We start from the raw sequence: 14,009 nt of genomic DNA, 5'->3' as shown, positions 1-14,009 counted from the left end.
CAGGTTGCGACATTAAGGTTTTTAATATTAACTTCAGTCAATCAATTCAAATAAGTTAAGAGTAACTAATGACGACAAGTTTCCCCCAATTGCCAGAAAAATCCCTGCTTGAGAGTTTACTGTCAACCCCTATAGATGGTAACCTTATCTCTTCTATCTATCTCATATTGCTTTCATCTAAAACTTCATCTCTCTTATGTTTGAAGTCAACATGGGAGAAAGAGTTAGAGCTCAGCTTTTCTGAAGAGCTCTGGTCTGAGGCTCTTGCTAGAGTTACTTCTGCTTGTGCCCGTTTTAAGGTGATTGTCTTCAGAAACACTTTTTGTTATGCTGGTTGAAAGTCTCTTCACATCCCGATAGCAATCATTAAGTTAAGTGGTCCAAATGTATTTATCTGTATTTATATATTCTGTGGAAGGCGTAGGACCAAGAAATGTTCGTCCAATCTAAAACTTCATCTCTCTTATGTTTGAAGTCAACATGGGAGAAAGAGTTAGAGCTCAGCTTTTCTGAAGAGCTCTGGTCTGAGGCTCTTGCTAGAGTTACTTCTGCTTGTGCCCGTTTTAAGGTGATTGTCTTCAGAAACACTTTTTGTTATGCTGGTTGAAAGTCTCTTCACATCCCGATAGCAATCATTAAGTTAAGTGGTCCAAATGTATTTATCTGTATTTATATATTCTGTGGAAGGCGTAGGACCAAGAAATGTTCGTCCAATCAAAACGCTCGGTCTGAGCGTTTTAATTGGCTTTCCTACCTGCCCGTCAACGTATGTATTAGCATACCTCTGCGCACCCGGGTTCGTGCAGACAGGATACGTCATCAGCGCGTTCACGCACGCTGTGCAGACAGAGCGAGAATGGCAGACAAACATCAACAACCTGATCTTCCTTGCTGGTATTGTAGTACTTTTAAAGTTTTCTCATCGGTGAATGACACATGATGTAGCCCAGTGGTTAATCCAGTCCTCACGCCAGCTCATTAGAAGCGAGCTACGTGCATGAACTGTGTTCCGATCGATGTGATCCCTACACAGTGTTCATTGCCCTGAGCGGGGGAAATCCGTTGAAGTTTACTTCACTTCGGAACATGGGCTGGAATTGGGAACCGCTGATGTAGCCTATTGTAGTAATGTTGTTTTTGGTATTCTGGTCTGTGAGCGTAAATGCGTTCAGGGGGCGTGGCTTTGGACGGCAATTGCAGGGAGGGTGGGACGTTCGCTTTCAGAGCTATCAGGCTAAAGTTAGCATTTTCCAAGATCTCCTACTGCACCTTTAAGTCTGATTTAGTTAAAAGTTTTGCACCGAACCCACTTTACCAAAGCTAGACTTCATAAATTGTTTCCAGAAACAGATGACTTATCAGATGCTCCTTTTCTCTAGCTGACCATGTTCATACATTTTTTATGCCAGTATGTTACATAATTACAGTTTGGATTATGTAAAGCTACAACATTACAATTAAGCTTTATACACTTTATGACAGAATATCTAAACATACATTCATAACTAAAAAATATGTTGTTCAGGTTGCGACATTAAGGTTTTTAATATTAACTTCAGTCAATCAATTCAAATAAGTTAAGAGTAACTAATGACGACAAGTTTCCCCCAATTGCCAGAAAAATCCCTGCTTGAGAGTTTACTGTCAACCCCTATAGATGGTAACCTTATCTCTTCTATCTATCTCATATTGCTTTCATCTAAAACTTCATCTCTCTTATGTTTGAAGTCAACATGGGAGAAAGAGTTAGAGCTCAGCTTTTCTGAAGAGCTCTGGTCTGAGGCTCTTGCTAGAGTTACTTCTGCTTGTGCCCGTTTTAAGGTGATTGTCTTCAGAAACACTTTTTGTTATGCTGGTTGAAAGTCTCTTCACATCCCGATAGCAATCATTAAGTTAAGTGGTCCAAATGTATTTATCTGTATTTATATATTCTGTGGAAGGCGTAGGACCAAGAAATGTTCGTCCAATCAAAACGCTCGGTCTGAGCGTTTTAATTGGCTTTCCTACCTGCCCGTCAACGTATGTATTAGCATACCTCTGCGCACCCGGGTTCGTGCAGACAGGATACGTCATCAGCGCGTTCACGCACGCTGTGCAGACAGAGCGAGAATGGCAGACAAACATCAACAACCTGATCTTCCTTGCTGGTATTGTAGTACTTTTAAAGTTTTCTCATCGGTGAATGACACATGATGTAGCCCAGTGGTTAATCCAGTCCTCACGCCAGCTCATTAGAAGCGAGCTACGTGCATGAACTGTGTTCCGATCGATGTGATCCCTACACAGTGTTCATTGCCCTGAGCGGGGGAAATCCGTTGAAGTTTACTTCACTTCGGAACATGGGCTGGAATTGGGAACCGCTGATGTAGCCTATTGTAGTAATGTTGTTTTTGGTATTCTGGTCTGTGAGCGTAAATGCGTTCAGGGGGCGTGGCTTTGGACGGCAATTGCAGGGAGGGTGGGACGTTCGCTTTCAGAGCTATCAGGCTAAAGTTAGCATTTTCCAAGATCTCCTACTGCACCTTTAAGTCTGATTTAGTTAAAAGTTTTGCACCGAACCCACTTTACCAAAGCTAGACTTCATAAATTGTTTCCAGAAACAGATGACTTATCAGATGCTCCTTTTCTCTAGCTGACCATGTTCATACATTTTTCAGTTGCCTTAAATTGGCCTCATACTGGGCTTCCTTTTTTGATTTTCTTTCAAGGGCTTTACATATTTCTCTCCCTCCATGTCCTATGGTTGCTATCTTTGGTGTGTCTGTGTTTTCTTCTACTCTTTCGAAACAATAAGCATATGTTATTGCATTTGCCTCCCTGGTTGCTAGAAGATGCATTTTGCTACATTGAAAGTGTCCAACTCCACCCCCAACTACCTCTTGGTTAAAAGATCTTATGTCATTAATTTCTCTAGAAAAAGTGAAGTACACTATTCAGGGCTCAACTGTTAAATTCAAGAAAATTTGGAACCCCATTCTAAATTTCTTTGGCCTCACTAGATTCTGATTGAGTTTGTTCAGTGTGTGAATGTTTACATTTATGTACAGTACAAGCATGGCTGTGTGTGTGCATGCATGTATACTTCTGTATGTATAATTGTTTTTTCTCCCCTTTCTCTCTTCTCTCATTTGAAGACATACGTTATTATATACTTTTCATAAATTATTACATTTATCTCATATAGTATTATTATAGATAATACAGTTTCTTGTCAACCCTCCTGAGGGTTTTATGGATGGGGGGAGGTTATGTAATGTTTTTGTTTTGGTCTGGATCCACTGTATTCAGTGGTGTTAAACGTGGGAATAAGAAAAAATTATGCAGGCAATGTCCTCTTCACTGTATCGTTCTGTGTTATATATATCTGTCTGTGTAATGATAAAACATGTGGAACAAGAAAATTATTGCTAGGGACAATTTAGTAGTCACTGGATATCAGTAGGGACATGTCTCTAGAATCCCTACTGAATTCTACGCCCTTGAGTATAATCAAATCTATTGTAGCTCAATAAAAAAAAATAAAATGCAAACATCATTTAATAACATTTGGGGGTTTTGCTTGAAAATCTTTGTCGAACAAATTAGCCACAAAGAAGCAGATGGTGGCATAGCAGCGGCTTTCCACTGACAGCGCAAGTTTCTGCGACTAATTAAAATGCCAATGGCATTTCTGAATGGGATAAATTAATTTAGCACGGTTTAAATGTTGTAGCTTGAATTGCTCTTGCTTTTGGCTGCCGTGCTCCATGAGGTTTCAAACTAATGACCCCCATCATGCAGACTCACTAATGATAATGAGGGGGTGTATCCAGCAGGTAAACAGGTGCGCAGTGAGGCTGGGAACACGCACACACATATCAGCGCTAGCACAGCTTTCATATTTAGATTTGCGTGATTAGCAGGCAGATGGCGTGGCACCAGTCACCAACCTTCTCCAGAATCTGTATGTATGCCAGTCATGACACCAAATCAAAAGCTTTAAATAAACATAGTGACTGTTGCGCCATAAACTCCGTTTGTGACTTTGTGATCCTTCCTTTGCCTTTGGGGCATGTTCTCCGTATTCTTCCTACACCTTTTTACTTCTGTTTACATTTCCAACTCTTAGGGCTCTATCATACACCGGGCGCAATGCGGCGCCAGGCGCGACGGAAGTGTTTTTTGTTGTTGTTGCTAGTTTCAGCCCAACGCAGTTATTTTCACGTCCTGCGCCACATTGTTTAAATAGCAATGCATTTGCGCCCATTTGTGCGCGCTGGTCTGAAAACAAGGTGTGTTCAGGCACATTGCTATTTTGAGGCAACTAAAATAGACTGCGCCATTGACCAACTACTGTAAACCCTGGTCTAAAGTCAATGGCGCAGTAGTTTTTTTAATTTCTGTTATTTAAAGAGCGCATTGGTATAGGTGGGTCCACAGCGCGCGTACACTGCTTATTACACACACAGGGACGCACACAAGCATGCCAAATATAAAAAATTAAAGGATTACAATGTAAAACATTATTAATTTGTAGGCTACCTAAATATAAAAATGCCTAGATGTCATAATGGATAGTCATGGCATGTATCAGAATTAGGCTACCTATTTGCTCGCGCATGAGCAGATTCGTTTCCTCTCTGGAGATGGGCTCTGTCTTTGCGTTTGCAAATTCCGCTGTGTAAATAACAAATTCGCCATGGCGCGAGCCAATTGGCTCTTAAAGGGGTCATATGATGCGATTTCAAGTTTTCCTTTCTCTTTGGAGTGTTACAAGCTGTTCGTGAATAGATAAGATCCCTGAAGTTGCAAAGACTTAAGTCTCAAAACCAAAGAGATATTCTTTATCAAAGTTAAGACTCTGCCACGCCCCCCTAAAACGGCTGTTCTAACACGCCCCCACATATCTAGGTCACTATGTGGGAATATTTGCATAATGCGCCCAAATGTGCACGCAAAGAAAGAAGGCGTGGTTTCAGTAACCGCAGTTAAAACACGCCCATTACTCATTAAGAGAATAGGGACAACCCTTTTAGACCATGAGCCAGGCGCGCCGACCGTTTTTCCCGTCGTTAAACAAGCAAAAGTGGATTTGGACACGCCCTAAAGTGCACCTGCGCCGTGAGCTTTTGACCTTGCGCTTAGATCGTAGAATGTCCAAGCTTCTCTTTTCAATAATATTATACTGAATGTGCTTGTAGTGTACTTCAGTGGTGTAGTGTACTAGTCTTAAAATAAAATTAAAAAAATGTACTTGGGGGTATTATAATAGTCAAATTACAAGTTTTAAAGTACATTTTAAATAAATGTAATGTTTTAATAATCTTTTTGTCATAATTTAAAGAACTTAGTTTGATATGCTAACTAACATACTAAATCAAATGCAAAGTACTTGATTTAAATTTTAACTGTTGTGTGTTAATTGAATATTACATTTGAAGTAAAAATACTGTATTTAAAATGTTCCAAATTGAAACTTCATCATTACAAATGTGGAATTACAAATATTTTTTAAATACATGACACACAAGTTTCAATAGAAGTTACATTAACGTATATTTTAGATACCATACATTGTCAGTACATTCGGCAGTGCAGTTTAACTATATTTCAAAGACAATAGAATTATGAAATTAATATACTTAAGGGCCTACTTTAAGGCAGTCAAAAAAGCACTCTACAGCTCATCTAATAGCATTTTCATTTAATTGCAATTAACATGCAATTAAGTGGCCTGAAAACATTACTGTTAGATCACCCCCAAGTATTGCTACTTTAGGTTTACTAATTTCATAATAAGTACTCTTTTTAAAACTATGCTACAGCGTACTACTTTTCTCAAGGCCAGGGCCTGTTATGCAGAAGATTTTCAAGAATAATGACATGGGTTTCAGTCTGTTCCTTAAACAAAGTTATTGAATGGTTTCAGATGATTTCACCTGCATTAAAACCTTGCCTTACATCCCCTTTGTGCCCTACAGAAGAAAGAAAGTCCGGTTTGGAATGGCATGATGGTGCGTATATGATTTTATTTGCTGTAAAATTATGTCATTTTTGGGTGAACTGTCCCTTTAACATAATTTAATTTCAAACCACCCCCTGAACCATCACTGTCTCTTAACTGTTGTGTGTTAATTGAATATTACATTTGAAGTAAAAATACTGTATTTAAAATGTTCCAAATGGAAACTTCATCATTACAAATGTGGAATTACAAATATTTTTTAAATACATGACACACAAGTTTCAATAGAAGTTACATTAACGTATATTTTAGATACCATACATTGTCAGTACATTCGGCAGTGCAGTTTAACTATATTTCAAAGACAATAGAATTATGAATTAATATACTTAAGGGCCTACTTTAAGGCAGTCAAAAAAGCACTCTACAGCTCATCTAATAGCATTTTCATTTAATTGCAATTAACATGCAATTAAGTGGCCTGAAAACATTACTGTTAGATCACCCCCAAGTATTGCTACTTTAGGTTTACTAATTTCATAATAAGTACTCTTTTTAAAACTATGCTACAGCGTACTACTTTTCTCAAGGCCAGGGCCTGCTATGCAGAAGATTTTCAAGAATAATGACATGAGTTTCAGTCTGTTCCTTAAACAAAGTTATTGAATGGTTTCAGATGATTTCACCTGCATTAAAACCTTGCCTTACATCCCCTTTGTGCCCTACAGTAGAAAGAAAGTCCGGTTTGGAATGGCATGATGGTGCGTATATGATTTTATTTGCTGTAAAATTGTCATTTTTGGGTGAACTGTCACTTTAACATAATTTAATTTCAAACCACCCCCTGAACCATCACTGTCTTTGTGATCCCTCTAAGCAGTTCAGCAGTTTTCCCCTGTCAGTTCTCGTTCTCTTCCTCCAGAGACCTGTGAGTGTGTTGTCTGTCACTCATCCGGCACCCTCTGTCCATTCATAACCCTGTAACCTCTCGCTCCTTTTTCTTCATCTTCCCCATCTATGCTGTCTGTGGCTTTCTCCTGTCTTTTTTCCCCACATAATCTCTCCACTTCCTTTGAAAATTCTATTATTCTGGTCTCCAGAAATGTTGCTTTCAGGTGGGTGGCAAAATGTTCTGCCGCCTCTGTCCTTTCGAATTTACCATTTATCGGTTTATTAATGAAAGAAATGAGAAACAGAGTGAGAGATGAATACAAAATATGTGTTTGAAGCAATAATCAAACGAATGAACGCGCCATCACAGTCTGTAAGTGCTTATCCTAATGTGGCTAGTGTCCATTTATGTGCTTTTCAGTACTGTTATGTCACCTAATTAATATTCATGAGTCATGATGATAAGCTCTATAATCTCTCTCAGGCTCACTGTTCAGCAGCTTCTGTCATGAAATTGGCAACGTAAGTGCTGTACAACACCAAGTTAAATAGAACAAATTGTATCTCATCTCTCTGGAGGCCACAATGCCGTTCGGCTAATCTTATCCATCATTTATGGATGCCACATTCGTTCTTGTCAGACAGAGCAGGGATTTGCTTTAAACACGGAAATGCACAAATAGTACATCCACACGCCTGCCCTTTCCTTAGCCGACCACATCCTCCGCTCGTAATCCTCCTTGTGTCCTTTTTATTTTCCGGTATTTCTCATCGTGGGGCGCCTAGCATGTTGAGAACAATTTTGGATGGTAATGAAAATGCTAATCGATTTCTTCCGTCCCACTTATCACAATGTGCTCAATGTTCTTATTGAAATGCAAATGAGGTTAGATCCCAATGTGAAAACATTTGAGTGAGAGAGCCTTAATCAGCAGGCAATTATCAGTTTGCAATATTTAAAACGTCATTGCTAACTTGCATCCGGAAATGTCAGTGCTTTGTTAATTGCCTTTTTTATTCTCTAGGCAGAATAAAAACAGGTGGGTTTGGGGTAGAGTACCTCTCGTAGGTAACAGGAAATCCCTCGCAGTGCTGCTCCCATGGCTGTAGGAGAGGGAAGCTGGCAGATACAGAGAGAAAGGAGACAGAGATGAAGTGAGCAGAGCCTCTGTGTGTATTTGTCACTGGCTACATTCATACAGTCAGTGCTTTACATTGATAACAGATGTGACTCTCAAATGGCCTTGTTCATACAACAGTATATAAGAGCTGATTGAATGTCTGTACGAAACACACTGTTCTGAAATCAGGAGGCAAAGTCCTCACTGTTTTTTATAATGTAAATTCATCTTCCAGTTACATATAATATTGACACATTTGTCAGGTTTAATAAATAAACATGACTTCCATTAACAAAGTAATTAATGTTCTGTTCTTTAAAATTATGTATGTAGTATATTTATCAACAAGTAAGTGTTTTTAAAGCATTTTTACACTTATTCCAAAGTAATAACTATAAGATCTGTAACACATTTCATATTTTATGTATATTTTATTTGTTAACTAATGTTCAGCTGTTCTTTTTTTTTGATAGATTTGAACTTATTTTTGGATCATCAGCCATCAAAGTTCGGTTTGCAGGTGTCATGATGGTCACAGACACATGAAGATGTACCTTTAATTAATTGCTCAATGAAAACCTTACAGGTTGTGCTTTTAAGTCATTTCTGGTTCGTTTTTGATGCACCACAGCTGGGTAAACAGCTTATTGTTTACTTATTTTTTAATTAGTCTTTCCGTTAACACTATTTTATTTTAATTCAGGCTATTTTGTGGATGCGGAAGGCACACAAAAATGAGGCCAATCACAGCACAAAGGAGGCACTGCCTTTTATCATTTGACTTTTCCTTACTGATTTTCAGGGTCACTTTAGAAAAAACTGTTGAATTATTCTAATGTCTATTTCACATTATTTGTATTGTTTTATTTTTGTACAGTGAATTATTTTCTCATCCACTTTTTATGAGGAGGCACTACCTCCCTTGCCTCCTCAGAGGAAATGCCCCTATGAGCGAATAACCAAAATCAAGCTCCTTTTCTAATCTCACAATAGCTGTGACTTCCTTAAACTGATTTAAGTAAACAAGAAAGATGGGATGCTTCATAACTCGGGAAGGTCTTATCACAATTGACATGTTACTTAATAAACATGTCGAGTCGAGGTGCAAGTTCATCCATCAATTCTAAATTAACCAATAGCAACTTGGAATGCATTTTATTTTTAGCTAAGTGTACAGCGCAGCATTTAGGTCGTGCCAAAACTGCAAAATTTATAAAAGTAGCTTTCATGAAAGACATATCTCGATGTATAAGGTAACTTACTGTATACTATCATATTTTGTCCATGCAACTTAGCTAGTTTTATTTGAAATAATAAAAAAAAATATATATATTATTATACATTTCAACTAATTTACCATCAATACAAACACTTCATCCATTGTCTTCTTACTAATACACCCCAAAACTTTAGGCTCAAAGAAATCTGTCTGTCTGTCTGTCTGTCTATCTCTCTGTCTGTCTGTCTGTCTCTGTGTGTCTGTCTGTCTAACTATCTACAGCATTAACTGGTGAAGATTAGCTAGAACAGGCTTATATTAATTACATTCAGATCAGTCATTGATCACAATGTTGCATTAACGTCAGGTACTCTTCTCACAGACTCAAAAAGAAACAGTAGGTATGTATGTCTTACAGGTGGTGGATGTTCTAAACAGATGTAGAAACGTTTCGTCTGGTCTGGTTTCACACGTCGCAGGGCCACACGAGACTCTCCAATAAACTCATTGTGAGTCAGTTTATCCTCATCGCACACCGATAACCTGAGAAAAACAACAACAACATAAAAAAGAAAGCGAGAGAGTTATTCAATTATACTGGAAGGAGGGCAAAGATAAACATGAAAGTTGTAAATGTAGTATGGGCGAAAGTGATAAAAAGGCAATAAAAATATCTTCCGCAGAGCAGCAGTAGCTGGAAATGGCTCAGACAAAAATGTATATTTATGAATGGGATTAGGATGATATTTCTGGCTCTTTTTTTCCAAAGGTTTGCTTGAGTGTTTGCGGAATCGACTCCCTTCTCTGCTCCTGTACTCTCCCTTGGAGATAAACGGCTAAATGACTTTTCTCTGACTACTGTCACCCCGCCATTGAAAAAAAGGGCAAGTTTGAAAATACCAGCAGTCCTAGTCCCAGGTTGCCAGGGGATACTGTTCATTTATATCACGAGCACACAGGTAATTTTCTGTGGATAATCGCAGGATAAAGCCGAGTGCTACAGCAGTCACTCCACCTCTGGCGAGGTTCCTTGGAGATGATGGGGCTGAAGAGTGCCTTTCAGCACTGCAAAAATATACAGCCTAAATATGTGCCGACTTTCCAAGGCACGCACAACAGTAAATGTACCCAGAAACTTGATCATTCCTGAAGGTTCATAAGCGACAGGAGTTCTGCTAAGCAGGCACACTTTCTGTCACACACCTACACACCTACTGTCGAAGCAAGATATTCTCAAATATCAAGGCTACTCTCAAATAACTGCTCTCCGAGAGGAAAATTTTAAAGAAATATCCAGAATAGAATCACAGCCCACTTGGAGTCACCCATAAAGAGATATTCAAGAATGCACAGATGTCTTCACTAACCTCAGAGTCTTCCTGAGCATGTCCTCCTCTGTGATGCCAATGTAAGTGAGAGTCTCATTCCAAACAGGATTTAGAGAATTACGTACAGTTTTGGTTTTCAGTTTATTCGCCTGTGGGTATAAAACACTTTGAATAAATTAATAAATAAAGAGTGAAGTTTATATCTTAATATCTTAATCCTCTAATATTCACACACACACTAAATATGGGGTCAATAGGATTTAGAATTTTTTTAATCATATTTTTTATTCAGTAAGGACACATTAAATTGATCGAAAGTAAAGAAATTAATAATTAAATAAACGCTGTTCTTTCAAATAACGGTGTTCTATTCATCAAATCCTGAAAAAAAATGTATTATGGTTTAACAAAAATATTTAAAAAATGTATTTAGCACTAAATCAGAATATCAGGATTATTTGACACTAAATCATGTGACACTAAATCAAATAAATGCAGCCTTGTTGATCATAAGAGACTTCTTTCAAACATCAAACACAGTTAAAAATCTTCCTAGCCCCAAACTTTGGAATGGTAGTATATATATATATATATATATATATATAAATGCTATAAAACCTTTTGAGCAGTAGTTGTTTCTGAAATAAAAGTAGTAGATATTTCAGAGGTACTTAGCATGTAATCACAGTGTCATGTTTCTTCATTTTGATTATATTTTCATAAACAAAAACTTAATATGATTTAATATGATTTCCAAAAATATTTGGAAATTCCCCTCTAATTTATGTTTTTGGCTAGACTCCTTAATGCCACTGAAGGCAATTTTGGGGACAGTTTGGGGAGCGTGCTTGTCTGTTCCAGCATGATAATACTGTGCACAAAGCAAGATCTATAATGAAATGGTGTAGAAAAACGTGACAGGCACAAAGCCCAGACCCGGCTCCCAATGAACACTACTGGGATGAATTGGAACGTAGACTATCAGTCAGGCCCCATCACCCAACATCAATGCCTCTCTGATGCTCTTGTGTCTGAATGAGCGCAAATCCCAGCATCCCCTCCCAAGATCATCTCTCTATTAATTCCCATAGTTTTGCGAGTAAATGTTCAACAAGCACATACAGTATGGGTTTGTTTTTTGGGCATCCATATATTTTTGACCATATAAAGAGGACACTTACATAGAATTAGGTCATATAGGTCAAAGGTCATGTTTTGTTTTAGATTTGTAAATGTAATTGCTCCAAACAGGACTCGCCCACCTTACATGCTCCTGGTAGAAGATGAAGTTTGACATAAGGATCTGCCAAGCCATTAAAATCCATAGGTTTCAGACCCTACACCAAAAAACAAACAATTTATTAGACAAAATCTGCTGAATAAAAAATATAAAGAAACAACAGTATGGAGCTCTGTTGAAGCAGAACAAACTGCTAAAGGGTAAATCACCTGCAGGTTTTGGAGTGTGAGTCACGAATAGGTGTGAGTGTGTAGTGAACTGCAGAGGTGTGAGGCAGACGTTACCTTGGCTCTGATGATGGTACAGTGGAGGGAACTGGTTGCTCTCTCATACCTCAGTTCAAATTCTAATGTCCCCAGTGCAGCTACACAATAATAGGAATGATAGTATAAATGTTAATAACATCTATACCATAAACCTGACAGAAAGCAGATTAAACAATCCATCATGCAGTACAATTATGAGGCATGCATATCTGATAGATTGCAGCAAATTGCAATATTAAGCCTGTACAATTTATTTTGCCAATGCAAAGCACAATTATTAGCATAATAATTCACATTTAATTTTTGCCAGGCAGTATAAAGAAAAAAACTTTATAGAGTTTAAATAAGATAATATGACAAACAAAATACCTTGCTATGTTCAAAAGCTATGTATTCCTTCAAGGCATATACCTGGTAGGATGTCTATTTGTGGACTGACATTACCGTATGGATAATATATTTAAAACAATAAAATACCTAATTATATTACATTCTACGCCTAACTTCTAAAATGTTTATATGACCTGTTCCATCGCTGTTTTGTCCTCAAAGCCATTTTGAGCTGTAGCTATGAACTACAAAAGGAAAGTATCCACTTTCTATTCCAAACCTAACTTGTTTTTTTTGTTTAGTTTTTTTAGTACAAGGCCTCATAAGATTCCTTTTCAGGCATTTTTTGACAGGAGATTACATTTTCTGACATAACTTGGAGATTTACTTAAACATACACTACAGATAACAGGTACAATTATAATTTAAAATATAGTTTTATTGTAAATATAGTTATATAGTATATTTATGATTTTACGATTAGTTTTTATCTAAAGTCCTAAATAACAAGCAGCTATGGACATTAAATTACTTCCCTGATGTAAATGTACCGTCAGGAGACATACTGTATTATTTTGTTAACGTCTTTAGTTTCCACGGTTGATTTCCACGGCAATTACTTGAAAAATTATACATTAAAGTAATCCGTTACGTCAAATTAAAGAGTATCAAAATGCATTTATTGTTTAAATCTTATGTATATTGTATATTTCACCTTTTTATTTAATATGAATTCATGTTTTTTTTAGAAGATGCTGCGGAGGGTCTCATCATATCACGTCTGTGTCCACTCTCTGCCACGTTACTCGACAGGCATCGCTAAAATGCATGGTCTCTCAAAACTCCCATTATGCACTCACATGTGATTCACTAGCTAAGAGGGCACAGTACAACTTATGTAACCTGATTATACTTTCATGATATACCTTACAGTTACAGTTGTGTATTGATGTGTGACTAAAGAGTGTCCCTCGGATGGTGTGTGTGATCCTGTAGGTAGTTAAGCACACAATATGTCATAACATACTACTGTCATCGCTGTCTGAACTGCAGATGTCCACCGATGTCTCAATGCTGCTTGCTGCTGACAGAGTCCCACCCCCTCCTCTGGCCCCTGCCTGCAGAGGGGACAAGAGACCTGCACTCGTTCCTCCAGAGGCCCCAACCCCCGGGCTGAGAGCCAGTGGAGAAGCAGGGTTAGGAGAGATAGGCTCAGCGGTCGGGGAGAGTCGAGGGAAATAGGCAGAGATCTGTCTAATTGGTCGTATGGGGCCGGGACAGACGTCTATGGCCATGTGTTCCTGGATGGAGATGGTGAGCTTTTTTCCCTTACGCACCGTCATAGAGCTAAAGCAGAGAAATAGAGTGTTATTTTGACACTTATTAGACGGTCGATAATCCAAAACGACTTCAAGTACACAGACAATTCCACAAGAGCCACCTGCGGTACAGGGATAGTTCACGCAAATATGATAATTCTGCCTTCATTTACTCACCTTCATGTCGTTCCAAACCTGTATGACTGATATTCTACAATGGAAGTCAGTGAGGTCCTAAACAACACTGGATCTCAGTGACTTTCATTGAATGGGCAAAAATAAAACAGATAAAAAAAAAAAAAAGGAAAGCTTTTAAATTACAACCCGCAAAAAAAATTGAAGATAAACGAA

General features: G+C 38.0%; 1 protein-coding gene across 3 annotated transcripts in view; it reads right to left on the bottom strand.

Annotated features, from left to right (window-relative positions):
- Positions 1 to 14,009, bottom strand: part of LOC107567185 (double C2-like domain-containing protein alpha) — a 50,591-nt gene that overhangs the window by 10,191 nt on the left and 26,391 nt on the right. For all 3 annotated transcript variants that reach the window (XM_016252830.1, XM_016252835.1, XM_016252841.1), the window contains 6 exons: positions 13,367 to 13,686; positions 12,028 to 12,107; positions 11,766 to 11,840; positions 10,543 to 10,652; positions 9,592 to 9,718; positions 7,896 to 7,955 (listed from right to left, as the gene is read on the bottom strand). In XM_016252830.1, coding sequence (XP_016108316.1) covers positions 7,896 to 7,955; positions 9,592 to 9,718; positions 10,543 to 10,652; positions 11,766 to 11,840; positions 12,028 to 12,107; positions 13,367 to 13,682 — 768 coding nt within the window. In that variant the 5' untranslated portion in view covers positions 13,683 to 13,686. The remainder of the gene's footprint in view (positions 1 to 7,895; positions 7,956 to 9,591; positions 9,719 to 10,542; positions 10,653 to 11,765; positions 11,841 to 12,027; positions 12,108 to 13,366; positions 13,687 to 14,009) is intronic.

This window comes from Sinocyclocheilus grahami, unplaced genomic scaffold (assembly GCF_001515645.1).
Source record: "Sinocyclocheilus grahami isolate Dianchi unplaced genomic scaffold, SAMN03320097.WGS_v1.1 scaffold27.1, whole genome shotgun sequence".
Taxonomy (NCBI): domain Eukaryota; kingdom Metazoa; phylum Chordata; class Actinopteri; order Cypriniformes; family Cyprinidae; genus Sinocyclocheilus; species Sinocyclocheilus grahami.
The sequence above is the reverse complement of the archived record's forward strand: the minus strand, read 5'-3'. Positions and strand labels throughout refer to the sequence as shown.